Source organism: Melanotaenia boesemani, chromosome 9 (genome assembly GCF_017639745.1).
Source record: "Melanotaenia boesemani isolate fMelBoe1 chromosome 9, fMelBoe1.pri, whole genome shotgun sequence".
Taxonomy (NCBI): domain Eukaryota; kingdom Metazoa; phylum Chordata; class Actinopteri; order Atheriniformes; family Melanotaeniidae; genus Melanotaenia; species Melanotaenia boesemani.
In genome coordinates, this window is record NC_055690.1 from 9,865,930 (window position 1) to 9,886,278 (window position 20,349).

The window sequence follows — 20,349 nt, forward strand, 5'->3', positions numbered from 1 at the left end:
TTCCACACTTGTTTATATAGTAATGTCAGAATAACCCAACACATTTAATCCATTAACTCTCGTGATATGGCACTACATGGAAACAATGAAATCCTCCTTAAACCTAAGTGTTTTCTTTCAAAAGTGGGCTTTAGAATTCAGAGAAAAGATGTTGGAACACGAACAATTGGCAACTGCTGAACGGCTGCTAGCATAACACATGCTTATTATATTCATGCTTTTTGCTTTACTAATATCAAGTTAAGATATTTCTCATTTGTCCGGGTAAGTCCGGGGATTTCTTCTTAATTCAGGAAATCTTACCAAGTGTAATCATCGTACTGTATGGAGATATGATTTAACTTGATTATAGTCTGAATCTTCTCAATGTGGTTTTTACTCACAGTAAAATAGCTCAATGCAGTGCATAAAGAGAGGTAAGGCTTACCTTGAGTCTATTACAATGACAACTGACCTGAAGTAATCTTTGCTGGCAGGTTCACTATAAAGAAACCATGAGTTTTCTACACGTCTCCTCCCACATGGAACACTGTCAGGCATGGGTTGTCCATACTAAGATGATCCCAAGTTTATCACAACTATTCAAGGTCTGAAAATCCTTTCCTTGAGTAAATCATTGCATATTAATTCAGCTTCTAAAATTTACTCATCTATCTATCCATCTATCTATCTATCTATCCATCCATCCATCCATCCATCCAAACAAATTCACAACTTGCACACTATTTATTGTTAATGTGTGAAAACAGCTTTATGTTCAACAACATATACTGAAGATGGACTGCACACAGAATCCTGCAAGTTAAGTGTTCATCCTTCTGGTAAATAGACTCTGAAACAAGTAAACATTTAAATCCATTTGCCAAATTGTTGAGTCCTTTCCTAAATGAAGACTCTACTCTTCAGGTCTGAGACAGTTGGCAACACACAGAGCCTGCATTCAGCCTGCAGCTGATCCTGAATAAGTTTGTACATTCAGTTGTGGAGGCTGAATGTAACACAGAAGAGGCTCTACCATTTACTCTGCCACCAGGGAAAATGTAACATCTCAGATTATCTTCAGATGTAGAAACACTTGTGGTCCTTCAGGTTCCTCAGGTAGGAGAAACTCTTCCCACACTTGTCGCACATGAACTGCTTCTCCCCAGTGTGAATCTGCTGGTGGGCCTTGAGGCTGTTGCCTTGGTTGAAGCTGCGTCCACATGTGTCGCAGGTGAACGGTTTCTCCCCCGTGTGGATTCGCTGGTGTCTGTTCAGGTTGCCTGTGTTGCTAAAACATTTCCCACATGTGTCGCAGCTGAATGGTTTCTCGCCAGTATGGACCACCTTTGGAGGAGAGGAGGTAAAGACAAGATATTTAATTAATGGCTGCCTTTTTGAAAATTATCTAAATGTAGATGGAAAAAAAAGGACTTTTGGGGGATGATTTAATCCAATCTGAACGTAAACCTACCTTATGTGACTTCAGGCTGCTGTGCTGCGTGAACATGCGGCCACAGATGTCGCAGGAGAACGGCCTCTCTCCGCTGTGCGTCTTAAGGTGAATCTTCAGGTAGCTGGATGACTTGAAGCTCTTCCCACAGACGCTGCAGCTGTAGGGCCGGTCCACCGTGTGCTCCTGCTGGTGCGAGCGCAACTCTGTGATGGAGCAGAGCCGACGGCCGCAAAGCACACACATACATGGGATAGTCGTTGCGTGTGTCTGGAGGTGTTTGCGTAGCGAGTCGACACAAGCAATGGTGGTTCCACACGCAACGCAGGCCAGCGCCTTCTCGTCCGAGTGAGAAGTCTTCTGGTGCATCTTCAAGGCACTTTTTTGGATGAAGCACTTGCCGCAGGTCTCGCAGCTGAAGGGGCGTTCACCGGTGTGTATGCGCTGGTGGCCTTTTAGCGTATCTGCCTGGTTGAAGCTCTTGCCACAAGTCTCACACCTGAACGGCTTTTCCCCTGTGTGTATGCGCAGGTGGCGCTGCAGGTTACCTTGTATTGTGAAGCTTTTGTTGCAGTACTGGCAGTTATAAGCCCGCTCGCCGGTGTGGACCATCTGGTGCATTTTCAGGCCATGAGCTCGATAGAAACTCTTCCCGCACTGCTCACAGCAAAAAGGACGCACGTCAGCATGGAGACGCTGGTGGTTCCTCAGAAGCTGTTTCAGGGTGAAACCCTTTCCACAAACATCACACGTGTGTGGTCTTTCACCTGCACATGAAAACAGGGAGGATTTATTCTAAAACCTTACATTGTAAAACCCGAGCAGTGCAGGTGAACTACCTTCTCAAAACTTGAGTTTTGTTGGTAAAAAAAACTATTTGCACATGTTACATGTAAGTTTTTATTGAGAATGAACATGGACACCTGCCTGTATGAAGCAGCAGGTGAGCCTTGAGGCTTCGCTGGAAGGAAAAGCCTCGGCCACACTGAGAGCAGTGGAAGGGTTTCTCTGCGTTTGCCGCATGGACGACCTGGTGGGCTATGAGCTGCGGCACCTTGCTGAAGGTTTTCCTGCAGTATTTGCAGCACAGAGGCTGATCCTTTCGATTCTGCCTCTCCCTCATGGCTCGAACAAGGTGCGATTTGGGTTTTACGACACGTTTAGATCTGGTGGTGTATACTTGGTCACCATCATCCAGCTCTTCTGGTTCCAACTGAAAGAAAATGGTACCATCAATGTTTTTTTTTTTTTATTAAATGAAAGTTGCCTTATTTTTGGTCATGTTCAATTGATACTAATAAAAAAAACAAAAAGGCTAAATCATCATTCATATGTGTAGCTCATGTTTGACCCAGACCGGCCTTCACACACACTCTAACACACAGCAGGCAGCAGTTTGGAGGTGAAGCTTGCAGTAAGTTATCTAATCTTTAATAAAACAAGATGTGCACATTAACAGAATTAAAAGAAGCATGTTGCTCTGTTTATAATCATGTAAATTCTGAACACATAGAAAAAAATACTAAAGCAAATTAATTATGAAACCGACCTGGTAGTCTGGGTCATTATCATCTTCCTGGGTGGGCTCCTCTCTGTACTGACCAGAATCAGAGGACACCTGGTCAGCTGAGCCCTCCAGCCCCTCGTTTTTTATCAGAACTGGTTGGCTGTTTTCCTGAAAACAATAAAAAAAGATAAAAGACAGATTTAGGCCGATGCCCACTGAACATTGTAAACAATCACAGATTAATGTGTGAATATTGGTCAGGTGCAGTGTGAGCTGGGTGACAGGCGAAAGCTGGATCTATCATTTCCAGCTGGGATGTAGAACATCACCCTGCTGGTGGGGAAAAGGGTCTGAGCTGGTGTTTGAGGTGGAGCGGTACCAATTAGATACAGCTGGGCTCATCTACCCACCCAGTAAAAATAAGCTGTGCAGTCTTCAATCAGCTGCAGAGCTTTGAGAAAAAGACATGTGAGCCAGAACGCATCATACACTTTCACTGACTCCCTTGTGGTTGACAGAGACTAAATCACTACAAGCCAGTTCTGTACACTACATTAAAGTCTGAGCAGACTTGTTAGGCGGGTAAACAAACCTGACTTAGAGTCAATAATTCATCCATAAAGGGTAGTGTGCAGAGAGGAAAAACAAATACAAACAAGAGAAGTTACAATTTAAGACTTTACCTCATAAGTTCTGCCTTTCCACAGATGAATTATAGGTGACCTCTTCACACCAGTTTCACCAGTAGACACCACTGTTAATAATAAATAAATAAATAAAAGATGGTTGCACGTATCAGTTTGTTCTTCACCAGGTATGACAGACACAGAAAGACAAGATCAAGGCAAGAAAGACAGCAATACTCTAACATCAGAACCATGTTGAAAAGACAAAGATCTGCCTCCAAATGTTCCTCAGCAACTGTTATAACCTGATCATTTAAAAAGACCACCGTCCTCGTCCCGGTAAACATGTACAGGAGATGAATCGAGTCATCGTCCGATGCTGCAACGCTGTGGATCGTGTGGACAAACATTCAGGACACTGAGCAGCTTCTCTGTGGGAGATCACCACACATGTACAAACATCTGAATTCACTGCACAGATCTTGTCTTTAAGTTAGGCGAGCAGTGATTTTGTCAGATGAAGCAATGATTATTTAGTCAGTATCTTATCAGAGCAAAACTGTGACTGTGAGTTAACATATAATCTTTATGTTCTGCTTTTCAGACACAATTATCATGTGTTCAGATGTCTGACAAAATAAAATAAAAATACATGAAAGCAGCTTTACTGGCTATTCTGCTGTATTAATATACATTTAGACTTCACTGTTGATACAAAAAGGTCCAACTTTAGGAGAATATGTCACAAACTGGGGTCGATTTAAGTCTAGTTGGGTGTATTTAACCAAATTATTGTTCATCTCCCTTTAAGAGCTTTAATTTTTTATATTTGGTTGGACTAGAAATATTGAAATGTGCTAATTGTCGACAATTTCACCTATTTCTCAACTAGTGAGAATAAAAATATTTCTGAATTTCCCTTTGTTTAGTACCATTTAGAACAAGATTTTAACATAAAAACCCACCATTTTTATTGGGTTAAGATAAAGAAATTAAACGAAATCTACAGTGTTTGAATCCCACAGCAAGAGGACAAGCTCCTCCTCACCTCTGCAACTTTTCCTTCCTGAGCGCTGGCTGCTCTGGACGCCTTCTCCTTCTGCTCTGCGCCTCTGCTCTCTCCATTCATGCCCTCCCTCCATCACCTCCTCTGCTTCCTCCTGTCCTCTGTTGCTTTCCAGCACCAGCTTGAGCTCCATCTCAACCCCCTCCAGTCTCCTCCTCAGGGCCTCCATCTCAGCCTCACCCTGCGACACCTACAGGACAAAGACAACACTTTTTGATGGAAATCAAACTCACTTTGGATTTGTTTCAACCGCCAGAAAAGATGGTGGTAATAGTCGTGTACTTCTAGTCGCAGCACAGAGGAACATTCATCGAACAGCTGGCAGATCTTCACCGCAGCTTCTTGAGCCAGAGATGCCATGAAGACACGAAGCTGGATCACCTGAAGAAAAAAATCCAGATGTCAGGTGGATGGCTGCAATTTAATATACTAATACAATCAGAAATCAGTTTTCTTTCATCATTTGGCTCAGATTATATTAAAAACTCAACATCTTAGTGCTGCGAAAATCATGAAGGAAAAAAGTCTGAATAGACCTGTTTTATTTATCTAATGACAGAATCTGTAGAAGAAGCTAGATTAAAGCATCACGGCTGCATGTCTGTAAATTAATGTGGCAGCAGCTCAAGGTTAAGTATCAGATAAAGTATCCTTGCATACACTAGTTATTTTTTCTTGAGGGGGAAATGGTAAATAATCAGGTTCTGATGGCCTCTGTAAGAATATTATGCAAAGAGTTCTTAAAATAAAAAATCTCCAACTTATGTATAAAAACTGTTACAAAAGAGTGGAAAAATAACTAAATTGAATGTTAAAGGTCCAACATGAAAGTACAATGAGCAAATATAACTCAAATGTTCAGTAGATGTAAATGTGCTGCATACAATTGAACTTTTTTTCATTTAATGTGGAAAAACTTCTCCAGAGAAAAAACAGTTTAAGTAAATAGCTACTGTCAGATTTGTTGTTGGAATTAGGGCCACATTTGGACCAACAGCTGAACATATTTTGAACCAGGTTTTGGACATAAGACAGACCTACTTCAGTTACAGCTCCTGCACTTTGCTTGGCCTAACTTGGAGGAATCATGAACACAAAACCTAGGACAATATATCTTTTGGTCTACTGGATTTGAATCACGAGGGTCAGACTCTAAACAACTTAAAATAGATTTAATTCCTTTGCATATAACAGATGTTAGCAAAGAAAATAATTCCCCTTAAACTTACGAAAATTTTTCATTTTGACTAAAGAAACAATGTAATTGTTTACTATTAATATCTGTCCTGGTTCAGGTAGGAAACCCGAATCAGACGCTTGTAGACATACAGCAGATAGATAGGTCCGGGCCTTAATAACAACTCAAAATGGCGACCAAAGTTGGATTTTCTGGATTATTGTTCCACTACTTAATCTACTGCACCACTTAAAACGTCGTTTTGCCCAAATTTAGCATCATCGTCCTAAAACATTTGTAGGTAAAAAACTAACTGAACCAACCAGCTATTTATCCTATTTCTATGATCAGCTGACTGTCTGGACGCCACGAGAAAAGGAGCAAGCGCCAGCATCTGAGAGGACACCAAAAGGAACAACAAACACACATGTCAGCTGTACAGATTAATATAGGCTACCTTGTCGTCCGAAGAACCCGGTGTGTCTTCTGTGGCACGTGGAGAAACTTCTGGAGGTGTTGGATCAGAAACGCCGATAACTTTACTCATTTCTGACACAGTCAGACTGACCATCATGTCCAAAATGGTGCAAACCTCCGTCTGCAGATCCGACATGATAGCAGTTACCGTGTATCGGTGTCGGTTCGACCTTTGTCCCGATTCTAATTCAGAGGGCTATAAACAATACAGTAGATGCTGTCGATTTGATTAGCAAAAAGTTATATGTAAAATATCATTTAACATGCTCGCAGCACGGGTCTTCTTCCTAGTTCATGTTCTTCAAACTAAGAGAGCCCTGCTCACACTAAGGTCATGTTCTTTAAATACTAATATTTCTAACAGCTCATGTTCTTAAATGCTTAATACTTTATTGGCTGATGAGAATATTTCAACATAAACAGAAAATCAGAAAGACATTATTTAAATTATGTATGTCGTGAATATGAAGGACAGCATTGCGAGTCGTTTTATTTTGAAAATATCAACCGGAAGCACAACTGTGGTAGAAGGTATGTTCTACTAGTGAAATGTGAACACTGGTCCCGGGGTTTAGCATTGTTGCAAATGAAAAAGCAAACTACGAAATACGTGATATAGATGACACCAATACAAATTATGTAGGTAGAAATAATAAGAATAATTTAAATGTCGACAGAAACAGAAATTACTGATAAATGTGTTTTAGATTTGTTTTGGTTTTTTGTCTGGATGTCAAAGGACAAGTCAGATCGTGTTTGTTTTCTGTCCTCTTGTGGACACAGTCGGAACTACATCAGTAAAAATTGTTGGTATAAAATACGATACTACCAGAAGTATTTACTTACCCATCCAAATAATTAAAATAGGGTGTTCCAATGGCCACAGTTGTATAAAAATCAAGCACTGAGGCATGCAGCCTCTTTCTACAAACATTTTTAAAGGAATGCGTCACTCTCAGGCATGGTACTGTGATACGATGTCACCTGTGCAACAAGTCCAGTTGTGAAATTTCCTCACTCCTAAATATTCCACAGTCAACTGTCAGTGGTATCATAAAGTGGAAGCGACTGGGAACGACAGCAACTCAGCCACGAAGTGGTAGGCCTCGAAAAATGACTGAGTGGGGTTGGAGGATGCATAGTGCCACGATAACAGCACTAGTCTGACTGCATTGTAAGAAGTGTAAAGTTTGGTGGACAGGGGATTATGGTTTGAGGTTGGTTTTCAGGATCTGGGCTTGGACCCTTAGTTCCAGTCAAAAGAACTCTGAAGGCTTCAGCATACCAAAAGATTTTAGACAATTCCATGCTCCCAACTTCGCAAGAACAGTTTGGGAATGACCCTTTCCTGTTCCAACATGGCTGTGCACCAGCAAGGTCCATAGAGACATGGGTAAGGAGTTTGGTGTGGATGAACTTGATTGGCCTGCACAGGGTCCCAACCTCAACCCAATAGACCTTTGGGATGAATTAGAGCGGAGGCTGAGAGCCAGGCCTTCTTGTCCAGCATCAATGTCTGACCTCACAAAAGTGCTTTTGGAGAAATGGAAAGAAAATTCCTATAAACACTCCTAAACCTTGTAGAAAGCCTTCCCAGATGAGTTGAGGCTGTTATAGCTGCAAAGAGTGAGCCAACGTCATATTGAACTCATCTGATTACAAATGCGTAACCCACGTCAGACACTCATGTGCAAATAGATTCACCTATAATAAATAAAGTTGGTGAGAACAGATTAATATCAATATTCTAACTGTTCATTTAGTTTGTCATTTTGTTTTAAAACAGTTTAGAATACAGAAATAGCTTTTTAAGTAATTAAAACCAAATGGGTAAAGTATGCCCATTCCTTTTCTAAGATATTAACTGGAGAAATTGGTGTTTTCAAGACTCTGCAATATAATGTAAAGTTATTAATAATCACATATATAAGTAACATGTAAACAAATAAACTGAAGTGTAATGGTAATCTGTGATAGTAACCTGTTTTACTTTAAAAATAAAAATCATAATGCAAATTAAATTCCATACTAATGAAGATGATATGAATTTTATTCAGACTTAATTTTTCATGTTTTAAACACACTGAAAATCCAAAGGAAGACATTTTTAGAATGTGCAGGTAACATTGCAGTAATTCACAGCAGGGTATTTGACATAATCTTTCTTTCAGAGACTTTTTGCTGTCAGTGAAGGGACTGTTACTGGAGCGCAGTGGTGTCATGACTTTTAGGACATTGTGAGTGTGTTCCCTGACATTTTCTCATATTTTTCACTACAGTTATGTCTCTTGAGCAGCCTGGAGTCTGAAAATCCGAGTCCACATCTGCTACATGAATATGGTCTCTCGCCCGTGTGGATCTGCATGTGAAACTTGACGTGTCCAAGCTGCCGGAACCGCATACCACAAACCTCGCACTCGTAGGGCTTCTCTCCCGTGTGGATCCGGAGGTGTCTCAGGTAGTTTGTGTAGATCCTAAAGGTTTTGGTGCACTGCTCACACTTATGTGGTTTCTCTCCAGAGTGCTGCAGTTTGTGTGACTTTAGAGCCTGACGGATGATAAACGTCTTCCCACACACATCACAACCGAAAGGCCTTTCTCCTGAATGGATGCGCTGGTGGTATTCGTAGGTGGCCTTGTAGAAAAAAGACTTGCCACATTTGTCGCAGCTGTATTGCATGTTTCCTGTGTGGATGAGCTCGTGTCTCTTGAGTGAACCCACAGTGTCAAAGGCCTTGTGACAGGTCCTACAACTGAACGGGGTCATGTTTACAATTGTTTTGTCTCGTCGATAGATAACTCTACGATTATTCCGCTCTCGAGTTCGCCTTTTAACAATCTGCTCTTGGTTGTCACTGTGAGTTGCTTTTTGATGTTTCTTTAGCTGGCAGTTGTACAGAAACGTCTTCCCGCACAGGTCGCACATGAACGCCTTCGTAGCGCCGTGATGAAGCATGTGCGCCTTCAGCTTGTTGTCCTGAATGAAACTCGTCCCGCAGACTTTACAGGTGAACGGCTTCTCACCTGTGTGAATACGAATGTGTCTCCTCAGGTTTTGCTGGAGGGTGAAGCCCGCTCCACATGTCTCACATGTAAACACTTTGCCTCTGTGGACTGCCTGGTGAGTCCTGAGCGATCGCCTGCTTGTAAAAGCTTTCCCACACACTGTGCATGTGTAGGGATGTTCCCCGGTGTGAATACTCCGATGGCACTGCAAGGTGATGGCGTACCTGAAACTCTCCCCACACTCAGAGCATGTGTGTGGCTTTTCGACCGTGTGCACGACCTGGTGAGCCTGCAGGCTGTGTTTGGTTTTGAAACCTTTCCCGCAGGTGGAGCAGATGAACGGCCTTGTGTCTGTGTGTACAAGCTGATGAGTTTTCAGGCACATTTTTGTTTTGAACACCTTCTCGCAGATATGACACTTGAAGGTTGTGAACTTCTTCTCTTCATGACGCAGCAGATGGTACTCCAAAGTTGTTATATTCCTGAATTTTCTGGGGCACTGGTTGCAGACAAAGGGCCACTGTTCTTTGTGAGTGTTCATGTGCTTCATCAGGTGAAATTGACGGTTAAAGTTCTTATTACAGACTTCACATGTAAACACCTTCCTTTTACTCCTGAGCCCTGCTTCCTGTGTGATTTGGCAGTCAGTGTTTTTTACCTTGTCAGTGTTACAGTCTTCTGCTGTGTTTACACAGGAGAAGAAAAGTTAAAGTCAGAAAACATGATCCAAATACACAAAACTAGAAAGTATAACTAAAACATTTTATGGTTTAAAAAAGCAGAACAAACAAAATCCATTGGGTAAATTTAAAATCAACATTCACAAGTCTCACCGTGTCCAGTTGGTGGTGATGGTATCACTTCCATCATTTCTGCACCATCTGAAAGAAAAATTAGCAGGAGAAAATACAAAAACACATTATTATGGGCTAACAGTCATAAAACTGATCATCTGATCCTCACCAGGTTCTATAATGCAGTAAAAACAGCCTCAGATTAACAACACATTACCCTGTCATTATTTGTTAAAGAAAAATTAATCCAACATGCAGAGGCAGACTGTGAAAGTTGCAGTTCAACAGCTAGTGGAAGCCGTCGTAGCAGCTCTTCTTTCCAATGTTGCTTCAGTTCATTGAGGTTTGCAGCTTTGCTTCCTGCAACTCTCTGAAAGTCCCACCACAGAATGTCAGTCAGGTTGAGGTCTGGACTTTGACTGGATCATGTCAACGTCTTGATTCTTTCCTTTTTCAGTCATTTTGTTGCTACTGTGTTTGGGATCATTGTTTTATTGCATTAGCCAGTTTCAGCAAAGCTTTAGCTGTCAGGCAGATGGACTCACACATACAACACTTTGGTATCGAGAGGAATTTATGGGCCACTCAATGACTAGAAGGTGTCCAGGTCCTTTGACTACAAAACAAGCCCAGATCATCAGCCCTCCACCACTGTGCTTGATAGTGTGTATGAGGTGTTTGTACTGATATCCTGTTTTTGCTTTGCTCCAAATATGATGCTGTGAATTTCAAACATCTCTACTTTGGGCTGGTCTGGCCAAAGCATATTGTTCCAGAAGTCTTGAGTCAGATGCAGCTTTGCAAACCTAAGCAGTGCTGTCATATATATATATATATATATATATAAAAGAGAAAATAGGCATTATTTTGCAACCTTTCCAAACAAGCCACACTTTTTCAGTCTTTGTAATTGTACTGTCATGAACTTTAACATTTAACATGCTAGCTGAGGCCTGGAGAGTCTGGGATATAGCTCTTTTTTGTGTGTTTGTTTTTTACAGTTTTTTAAATTATTGCTCTGTTTGACTTTGAGCTGAACTTGTTGAAATGTCCATTCCTGTAAAAACTGGTGGTTGTCTTTAATCTTTTCCACTTGTAAATAAAGATTTTTCTGTAGAATGATGGACTTCATGTACGGTAGTATAACCCTCCCCAGATTGATGGGCAGCAACAGCTGCTTCTCTAAGATTATTACTAATGTCTTTCCTCCTTGGCATTGTAATAATTGTCAACATTTGTACTTTTTTCTGCTGTAAATAATATATGTACATATTCATACTGTTATATATTATCTATTATCCAATATTCATTGTTTATTCATGAATATTACTTATTCTACCTCATTTTTCATTATTTTATTGAACTACTCTGCCCACTGGCTACATCCAATCTACAGAGCATTTTATATTTGTATTTATATTCTGTATTTTTTGTTAGTATTACATGTATTTTTTTAAATATTAGTGTTGTTTTTCAGTTGTCCTCATTTGTATGTCCCTTGTAGACATTGCAGAACAAAAGAGAGACAACAAATTCCTGTATGTGTGCACATACTTTTCAGATGAATCCCAAATCTGATTTTATAACATTGTCTGGTCAGAGCTAGTTGGAAATACCATATGCTACTTTTCTGGACTCTGTTTGCAACACCTTTTGAATAAGGTAACTTTTCTTTTTTTTACCTTCATGATGTGCACCCTCCACCTGGACAGCAGCAGTAGATGATGCTTCAGTGACTCCCAGCGAGGGATTATCTGTCTTTCTCATCAACTTCCCGAATGGTTTCAGAGTAAAGACCAGTCCGCTCTGCTCAAACAGCACTGGGCAGCCATTCAGGACGTTTTCTCTCCACATTCTGGCATTTTCAAAACCTTCAGTCACTGTCTTCAGCTTGCCCTCCAGCTGTCCCACTCGTTCCTTCAGATTGGAGTTTTCAGCAAGTAGCAGTGAGGACAGCTGAGAGAAAACACTGCTGATCTTCCTAGTTGCCTCCTGCACCAACACTTCCACCATGCCATCAAAATATGGCTGCAGACATTAAAAATTAAGAAGAAAATTATTACTGGTGGGTATCTGTCACTGACAATAAAACCATCCGATAGTTGTCTAAAGACAACTGAACAAAATATCATATCAATCAATAAAACTAATGTACTGAAGATCATAATAGTCCACTTGTATCAAGTTACAGTGAAATGATCTTTACTTGATTCAGTATAACATCTTTATTGTTTACTGAACTGAACATCCTTCAAGTTAAATAATAGGTAGAACAAAGTTCTCAGATATAACCAATGATGGGGCTGAAAATTAAAGCAGTGAAGTAGATTATACAAAAAATGTTCAAATATTGCTGTTTAATTTCAATTAATCGGATATGACGTCATGAACAAAATGAAAATCAATATAAGAAACAGAAAAGGCCATTCAGCCCTAAATACTGGGCTATCTTAAACTGTTGATACTGATACTTTACTATTTTATATAGTCATATCATGCTGATGGATCCCTGGAGATTCCATAATGAAACATTATAAGAGAAATGTTGAATACTTGTCATTTCTTCTGTAAAGCAGTTAACAAAAATGGTGGAAAGTGAGAATATTTACTCAAATACTCCATTTAAGTACAGTTATGAGGATCTCATACCTGACTTTAGTATTTCCAGTGCTCAGACCCAACTGTATTTATATTATAACCACAATTAACTTAGAACAATTAAAATAATTAGTTTACAACCTGACAGGGTTTAATCACAAATTAAGCCGATCTATTAGATACTATAGTAAAATAAAACGGACATTTAAGAAGTTTATAAATGGTTTATAAAAAAGTTTAGAAATGGAGAAAATACTTAGAAACTTTAAATTCCCGGGAGAAAATAAAGATTAAGATTTGCTTTTCAATCATACACTGTAAATAGTGATAATGCTCACAAATAATATTTCGCTCATGTATAGTATCGCATAAAGAAAGTTGGCGTAATAATAAAGAAAGTTGGCGTAATAAATGACTACATTGAAAAAATTAAACGAGTGTACTTTCCACACTTGCACTGGTTAAATTTAGCAGCTTTCATTCATTCGATTTTCTTATCCGTTCCTTTATACGTGAAAGGCCGCCATGTTTGTTTTGATTAGCGTCCCCCCTCTTGATTTTAGTCCGTTGGACTAATCTCTCCCAAATACTGCTTCTGCCCTACTGCCATACTGTTAGCATTAGCAGCTACCGAACATAACAAAGATCCTCTATCGTCCGTGGCGAAGTAAAACGCTGTTGACTCACTTTACTTTTCGTATTTAGCTCTTTTTTAGCAGGTTCTTCCCTTAAACGTCCAACAACATCCACTGTGGTCTTTATGAGCATCTCTATGATGGACAGGGTTTCCAAATAAAACACACTTTCTGACATTTTAACTTTTCATCCGACCACCAAATTAAAAAGAGGCAGCACTAGTACAAGAGCCATTTGTACCGGAAGTGAAAGTAGTCAGATTCAAGATTTGTTAAATAAAACTCAAAATTGGTTTTCATTTTAAGTTTTTCTTTAATAGCGAAGCAAGAAAGAAAGAAAGAAAAAAAAAAAAAAAAAAAAAAATATATATATATATATATATATATATATATATATATCCACATACACACACACACACACATATATACTGTCATATTATAGGCTGAAAAGTCATTTTATAACTTCAGGGTTCTGCATGGAAAAATAATTACATCTTTACAATTGGTTTGATTATTAATTTCTAAAACAAAATAGCCATTAAAACACTAAACTTTAGCATCAAATCACCTGGAAAAAAACAACAAAAAAGGAAACAGTTTAAGCACCTTTAAATAACTTCTACATCCTACAGCAACTTCAAAATATAATTAGATACAACCCAACTGAATATTTTTGTTCAGGATTTACAAGAATAATTGAAATTTCTCTAAATAGTCACAAATTCTTATTAACACAAACAGTACTCTTTCTCTGTTTTAAATGTTCTGAAAAGAAATTAAGAAAAAAAAATGCCACAGGCTACGTTGCTAACTCATGCAGAGTAAACTGAGTCTCCTCTTATTGATCACTTTGCAGTCATCTCCTTGCATATGAGTAATGACAAGTTTTAGAGCTTTCAAATGTTGAATTAACATGATGTCTGACAAATATCCCTTTCCCTACCAAACTATTATAGGCTAAAGTTTAGTATTTAAATTAACACGTTAACTTCTAGTTAATAATCTGGTACCGTGAGTGAGGGAACTGTAGTAGCCACTGGCAACCAAATTTTTATTTTTGTGTCACACTTTAGTGATGTAATATTTTAAGCAAAAATCCACTTAGCCAAATGAAACTAATGCCTCCTATTAATATGATAGTCCAACTTATTGATGAGTTGATCGCAGTGGTAGACATCACAGTATCAGATTACCTATGATCCGTCACAGCTGTGTTTCTTGAGCTGCCTTGAATCAGAGAAACCACGTCCACACTGTTGACATGAGTACAGCTTCCGCCCGGTATGGATCTGCAGGTGAGATTTGAGCTGATTTGACTGGTGGAACTTCTTCTGACAGTACACACATTCAAACGGTTTCTCTCCAGAGTGGATCCGCATGTGTCTGTAGAAGTTTCCATCTGTCCTGAATGCTTTGCCACACTGGTCGCACTTGTACGGCTTTTCACCTGTGTGAATGCGCTCGTGTTGCTTCAGACTAGCAGTATGGAAAAACCTCTTCCCACAAACGTCACAAACAAATGGCTTCTCCCCCGAGTGGCTACGCTGATGATAGCTGAAAGAGTATTTGTTATGGAAAGCCTTCCCACATATGGTACAGTTGAACTCTTTGTGTTCGCTGTGGCCTCTTTCGTGCAGCTTGAGGGAGCCTGCGGCGCTGAAACCCTTCAGACATATTTTGCAGCTGAACGGTTTAACCAATGACTTGTTCTGCTGTCTGGTCTGGAAATAACTTTGTGTACTGTCTGATTCCTGGTTTTTGTCTGCGTGCACGTACTTCTGATGTATCTGCAGCCTGCAGTTGAAGAGGAAGGTCTTTCCACACAGATCACACATGAAAGGCTTTCTGGCACCGTGGATGAGCATGTGAGATTTAAGCTTGTTGTTGTCTGAGAAGGTCTTGCCACAATCTTTGCAGGTGAATGGCTTCTCTCCTGTGTGAATACGAAGATGCCTTTTAAGGTTGTTATTCAGATTGAATCTTGCTCCACATATGTGACATGTGAAAGGCTTCTCCCCTGTGTGGATCACCCTGTGTCTTTTCAAAGAAGTGCCAGTTCTGTAAGACCTGTTGCACACATCACATACAAAGGGACTGTCACCCGTATGCTTCCTCTTGTGCACAGTCAGGGAGTGTGCATACTTGAAAGACTCCTCACACATTGTGCATTTGTATTTCCTGGCATTCGTGTGAACCATCTGATGGAAGCGAAGGGTGTCTTTGCTCTTAAACTCCTTCCCACATGTCACACAACTGAATGGTCTTTCTTCTGAGTGAACAGCCATGTGACACTTCAGCTGGACTGAGGTCTTGCAGGTCTTGTCACAAAGCTGGCACTTGAACATTTGCTTCCTTTTCTCGTGGCGCAGGAGGTGGTTTTCTAGAGACTGCTTAATTCTGAATGTTTTCCCACATTGATCGCAGGCAAACGGCTTTGGAGGTTTTGACCGCTGGTGACATTTGAGGTGATTCTGAAGTGACTGCTCTTTTCTGTAGGATCTCTTACAGTGGGTACAAGGGAATGGGAGAGGGGCTTTAGTTGACTCGTGGCGCAATAGATGATTTTCGAGAGATTTCTTTTCAAGGAAACTTCTGCCACACTGCTCACAAGGAAAAGGCTTCTTGTGAACATTCATGTGTTTCTTTAGTTCACCTTTCCAATGAAATCCAACATCACAGTGCTCACAGAAGAACCGCTTCCCGATCTGTGAGTCCTTCTTTCTTAGACTCCTCCCCTGCCCTTCATACACTTTAATTTGTTTCTCCTCTGAGCCACTGTTAGGAGAAACTGGAGAAGAAATGAAAATGTACAGATTAGCACTTTTATCTGCATAATGCTTCCTGTTGTGGTAACTACAGTTATACCTTTCTCTGTTTCATGAGTTACATCGCTTGCAAGCCTTTTTTTCCTTGAGAGTCTCCCTTCAAAGGATTTCTTTAACATCTGTAAAATAAATCATTTGAGTTTAATCCTATAAAGCAACATTTGCACAAGATAATTCTAAACTTTTCAACACGCTGTTGCTGTTCCAGAAAAATATCAAGCTCAAGAGTGGAGGTAGCCAACCTGTTCTTCTGCCGAGTCAAGAACAACGACAGTGATGAAGTCTGGACTGGGGGCATCTTGTGGTGTAGACCCAGGGGAGGCTGCTGGTTTGAGGATGATTGCTGCTGTTTCAGAGACCTCTGATGAGAACGTGGGGGATGTGGTGAGAACCTGACTGGCATCCATCCATGGCTCTGTGGAAGCAGATACCGTTGGGGCTTCTGCGAGTGTAGCGACAGCTTGAGAGAGAGCTGAGGAGCTGGAGACGACCTCTGTGCTTCCTGCTGATACTGGAGGCGGGTTTGATGTGGAACTCTTCTTGTTAGACTTTGGAGTCGCCTGATTGGTGGAGACTGACAGCAAAAACATACAAGTGATTGAACACAACCTAATTTCATTCAGATGAATTACAGAATGTGTTTGCCACACATAAGTACTATGCAAAAGTGTAGATCCACCCGCCCTTTTTTTTTTAGTTTATTTTTTTTTACTTTGCAATCCAGATTTAACAGAATCTTTCTAAGTAGTCTAGTGAAACTGTTCTTCAAGCTTTCAGAAGGTCTTTAAAGGTTTTACTTTGCATACTGACGGTTTTTTCCTTTTTTCCGGTTGGTTTCAGTCTTGTACTCAATATCATTGAAACAGTGTGGGATCATCTTGACAGAAAACAACAGAAGGCGGCCAACATCCAAAGATGAGCTTTTGGAAAGTCCTTCCACAACCCCGAAAACTTTTTCTGTACTTAGGCTGATTATATTATTTCATTTTAGTTGTCTGGTTTATTTGATAATAAGGATCTTGTTCTCTGAAATAAAAGTAAATATATAAATTAAGAAAGTTACAAAAAAGCTCCTCTAAGGCTAGGTTCACACTGCAGGGCATAATGCTCAATTCAGATTTTTTTGTGAAATTCGATTTTTTTGAGAGTCCGTTCACATTTCCAATTAAATGCGACTGGTATGTGATCTCCTGTATGAACCTTATGCACACCAAAAGTGTCCCACAAGAGTAGAAGACACGACGACGCGACAGTGAGCGTGCGTGTCTTCGTGTCTGCAGTAACAGCACAGCGTTATGTTGCAATTTTAAAGTTATTGTCCAACCGTAGCCAGCACATTTTCGATTGCATCGTTTTAAGGAGGAGATTACAAAAGAGGAGAGCCAGATTTTTGGCCAAGGCATTTTGTGGAGCAGTGGCAGCAACGTCTGTACAGAGAAATGTGTGGTATGGTGTTGCAGCCAGGAGTGGTGAGAGAGTGATGCCAGCGTCTTTACAGATAAGGAGTTTCCAAAAATGTTGTGTATGATATGTAGGTCGGATTAATGCGACCAGGCTGTTCAGACTGAGGTCACGTGGCAAAAGATCCGATACGTATCTGATTTAAAACCACATATCCAAGTGGCCTCGGTCGAATATGAAAAAATCGGATCTGTGTCGTTCAGACTGTTATGAAAAGATCAGATACAGGTCGCATAGGGGCAAAAAAATAGGATTTGGGTCACTTCAGCCTGCAGTGTGAACCTAACCTAAGAGGGCTCAGGCTGTGTTGAAGAATGCAGGTGCACATCCCAAATGTTGACTTTAAAGCTTGTCAGAAATACACAAACTCTGTTTTCCCTTTATATATTGCATTTGTTTCCTCTTGTTCCCATAAATCACGACACCTATTTCTCCACGTGATAAATTAAATGAAAGGTGGCTCAATACTCTGTACCACATGATGTATTTAATCCCTCAGCTGACTTATACTGATACTTTCAAACAGGGGTTTAGATACAAATGTGACCGTACCAGATGCTGTTCTTTAGCAAACAGCATAACCAAATACAAGTTTCAGTTATCTCTGAAGTAGACATGTATGGGCCATGCCTGGTTGACGGATCATTATGACCATGTTTAAAACAGTGTTTGGACTGATAGAGTGCTTTATTAGACGATGTTGTCAGACCATGATCTCGGTGAAGGTGATTGCTGGAAAGCCAACAATAAAACAACAATGATGCTTCAAATCACTGTGTTTAATCAAGTTAACAGGTCACGCTGACCAGAAGCTTTTCCTTAACTCAAGGGGGGGCTTAATGTCAAATAGTTATGAATCCCAATAGGAATATATAGATTTTGCACATTTTTTCAAGATTTCATATCTGGATTGTTCCAGTTAAAGTTTACAAAGCTGAACGGGCAAACGTGGATTTATATTCACATCCAAGTGTTCAGATTTATACCTGCTCTTCATATAAACTGCTACACAGTCAAATAGACTGACAGCTCAAATTAGACTCAACCTAATTGACAGATGAATTTAAAGTAATCACCACTCCGATCGACTGATTGATCTCTTACCTGACATTGTGACGTCCTGCAGCAGGACGTGGGTCGGACCTCCCTGCGTCTTGCTGCCGCCCTCACTAATAGTTTTCAGTTCCTGTTCCAGCAGCTCCATGTCTCTGCCCAGCTGACCCACTCTGGCCTCCAGTTCATGCTCCAGCTGCCCGGCTTTCCTCTGTAATACATCCTCCAGCTGCTCCACCTTAGCCCGCAGAGTCTCGTTCTCCTCACACAGCTCCGAGCAGATTTCCGTGAACACTTTATGGATCTGAGCCACCAGACATCTTTCTATTTCCTGGATTTCCCCGAACTTCGCCTCATCCCAGTCCGCGTTTGGCGCCTCTTTAGCCCAGACATCTCTGAAAACAGATACCGTCGACTGGATGGCGACTTCTACAATCGACGCCACTTCACTCCCGAAGCGCGCCTCCATTTTTCTAGTAATTTAAAGCTTAGTTAGTTGTTCACGTTAAAGCGCATATTTAACCATAAACTGAACATTTAAAGTGAACACAGCGTAAAATAAAACAACATCCGCTCTTCCGTATAGTAACGTCCGTTGTCCTATGCAGCAGATTGTGCGTCGGCGAAAAGATTCCGTGTGGCATATCCACTTCCGGTGTCATGCGTTCTAGATGGAAATCATCACCATAAATGATGCAACTAGGCCAGATTTTTCTCATTTCCTTTGTAACCCAAAATGATAGAAGTTCACTTTAAAACGAAGAATGATCATTTTTTGTGTGCTCAGTTTGTGAGATTAAGGTTTATGCTGGATAGTACTGAATGCACATTTAGTACATTTATTTAAAAAAAAAAAAAGAAAGAAATTCAGAAACGCCTTTTTAATAGTTGATTTTTTAAAACAGTTTAAGAGTGGTTTAAGAGTGGTCCTCTTAAAAAATACAGTATTTATATATACTTATATATATATTTATATATATATAACAAAGGCGGATTAGTTATCACTTGTTTAAACATAGATGTTGAGTTTTTGAGTAATATTTGAATTATTGGAACATTTTACATACACAAGTGTAGATTTTCAAGGTTTCCCCAAGAACAGGTCTGAAGCGCTTCTTTTTCCTGAGTTTGGTCCCGGCGCGGCATCCACGTCGAGTTTTCAGTACCTCCGCGGGGATCTAATTTCTGTCCCTGGGAACGTGTGCAGCGCGACCAGCTCTTCACTACTGCGAATCCAAAGGAAAACAGTATATTTGTGTACAAATAAGTCTATCAGGCTTGTATACAAGCTATTTACAGAAGCAGTAAACTATAAATAAGTTAAAACACTAGAAAAGAAAGAAAGCAGGCCAGTGCCAAGGGAAGCTGTTGTTACTGCTATTTCCGAAGTAGAAACAGTTTCAGCAAAATACAAGTGAAATCAAACTGATCCTTTCTTTGTGACCCTCACTGAAACACATAAAGATCCATGTCAGACCATTTAAATGTTTCACAAAAAGACACAAACACAAAATTTCATTATCACAATCTGTCTTTATCAATGCAAAGAAACATTTGTGCAGAGCCAATGATTTGCATTTGGTTCTGATAATTTTATACATTACTGATTCATTCATTCACCTTTTTCCATGTTGGTAGCTTGTGTCACCCCCGGTATGTTACAGTGATTGGATAGTGGAGAGATGGGACTTT

General features: G+C 40.2%; 2 protein-coding genes across 2 annotated transcripts; both read right to left on the reverse strand.

The window, feature by feature from the left end:
- Positions 1 to 129: 129 nt before the first annotated feature.
- LOC121645842 (gastrula zinc finger protein XlCGF26.1-like) lies at positions 130 to 6,594 on the reverse strand. Its single transcript, XM_041994579.1, has 8 exons — positions 6,266 to 6,594; positions 4,914 to 5,012; positions 4,614 to 4,821; positions 3,623 to 3,693; positions 2,982 to 3,107; positions 2,360 to 2,645; positions 1,454 to 2,199; positions 130 to 1,326 (listed from the first exon to the last, which is right to left on the reverse strand). The coding sequence occupies exons 1-8, from the start codon at positions 6,419 to 6,421 to the stop codon at positions 1,060 to 1,062; spliced, it is 1,959 nt and encodes a 652-aa protein (XP_041850513.1). The 5' UTR covers positions 6,422 to 6,594; the 3' UTR covers positions 130 to 1,059.
- Positions 6,595 to 8,317: 1,723 nt separating this feature from the next.
- On the reverse strand, positions 8,318 to 19,252 carry LOC121646114 (zinc finger protein 721-like). Its single transcript, XM_041994988.1, has 8 exons — positions 18,709 to 19,252; positions 16,386 to 16,717; positions 16,184 to 16,262; positions 14,515 to 16,106; positions 13,371 to 13,502; positions 11,768 to 12,113; positions 10,125 to 10,172; positions 8,318 to 9,972 (listed from the first exon to the last, which is right to left on the reverse strand). Exons 1-8 carry the CDS (start codon positions 19,124 to 19,126, stop codon positions 8,513 to 8,515), a joined length of 4,407 nt encoding a protein of 1,468 aa, XP_041850922.1. The 5' UTR covers positions 19,127 to 19,252; the 3' UTR covers positions 8,318 to 8,512.
- Between the last annotated feature and the right edge of the window lie 1,097 nt (positions 19,253 to 20,349).

Coding starts and splice junctions, on each gene's coding strand:
- LOC121645842 (XM_041994579.1), bottom strand. CDS start 6,421: ATGTCGGATCTGCAGACGGAGGTTTGCACCATTTTGGACATGATGGTC. Junction 3,694..4,613: donor AGGAAGGAAAAGTTGCAGAG/GTGAGGAGGAGC, acceptor TATTATTAACAG/TGGTGTCTACTGGTGAAACT. Junction 2,646..2,981: donor ATAATGACCCAGACTACCAG/GTCGGTTTCATA, acceptor ATTTTCTTTCAG/TTGGAACCAGAAGAGCTGGA.
- LOC121646114 (XM_041994988.1), bottom strand. CDS start 19,126: ATGGAGGCGCGCTTCGGGAGTGAAGTGGCGTCGATTGTAGAAGTCGCC. Junction 16,107..16,183: donor AACTCATGAAACAGAGAAAG/GTATAACTGTAG, acceptor TTTCTTCTCCAG/TTTCTCCTAACAGTGGCTCA. Junction 13,503..14,514: donor AACACAGCTGTGACGGATCA/TAGGTAATCTGA, acceptor GTCGGATGAAAA/GTTAAAATGTCAGAAAGTGT.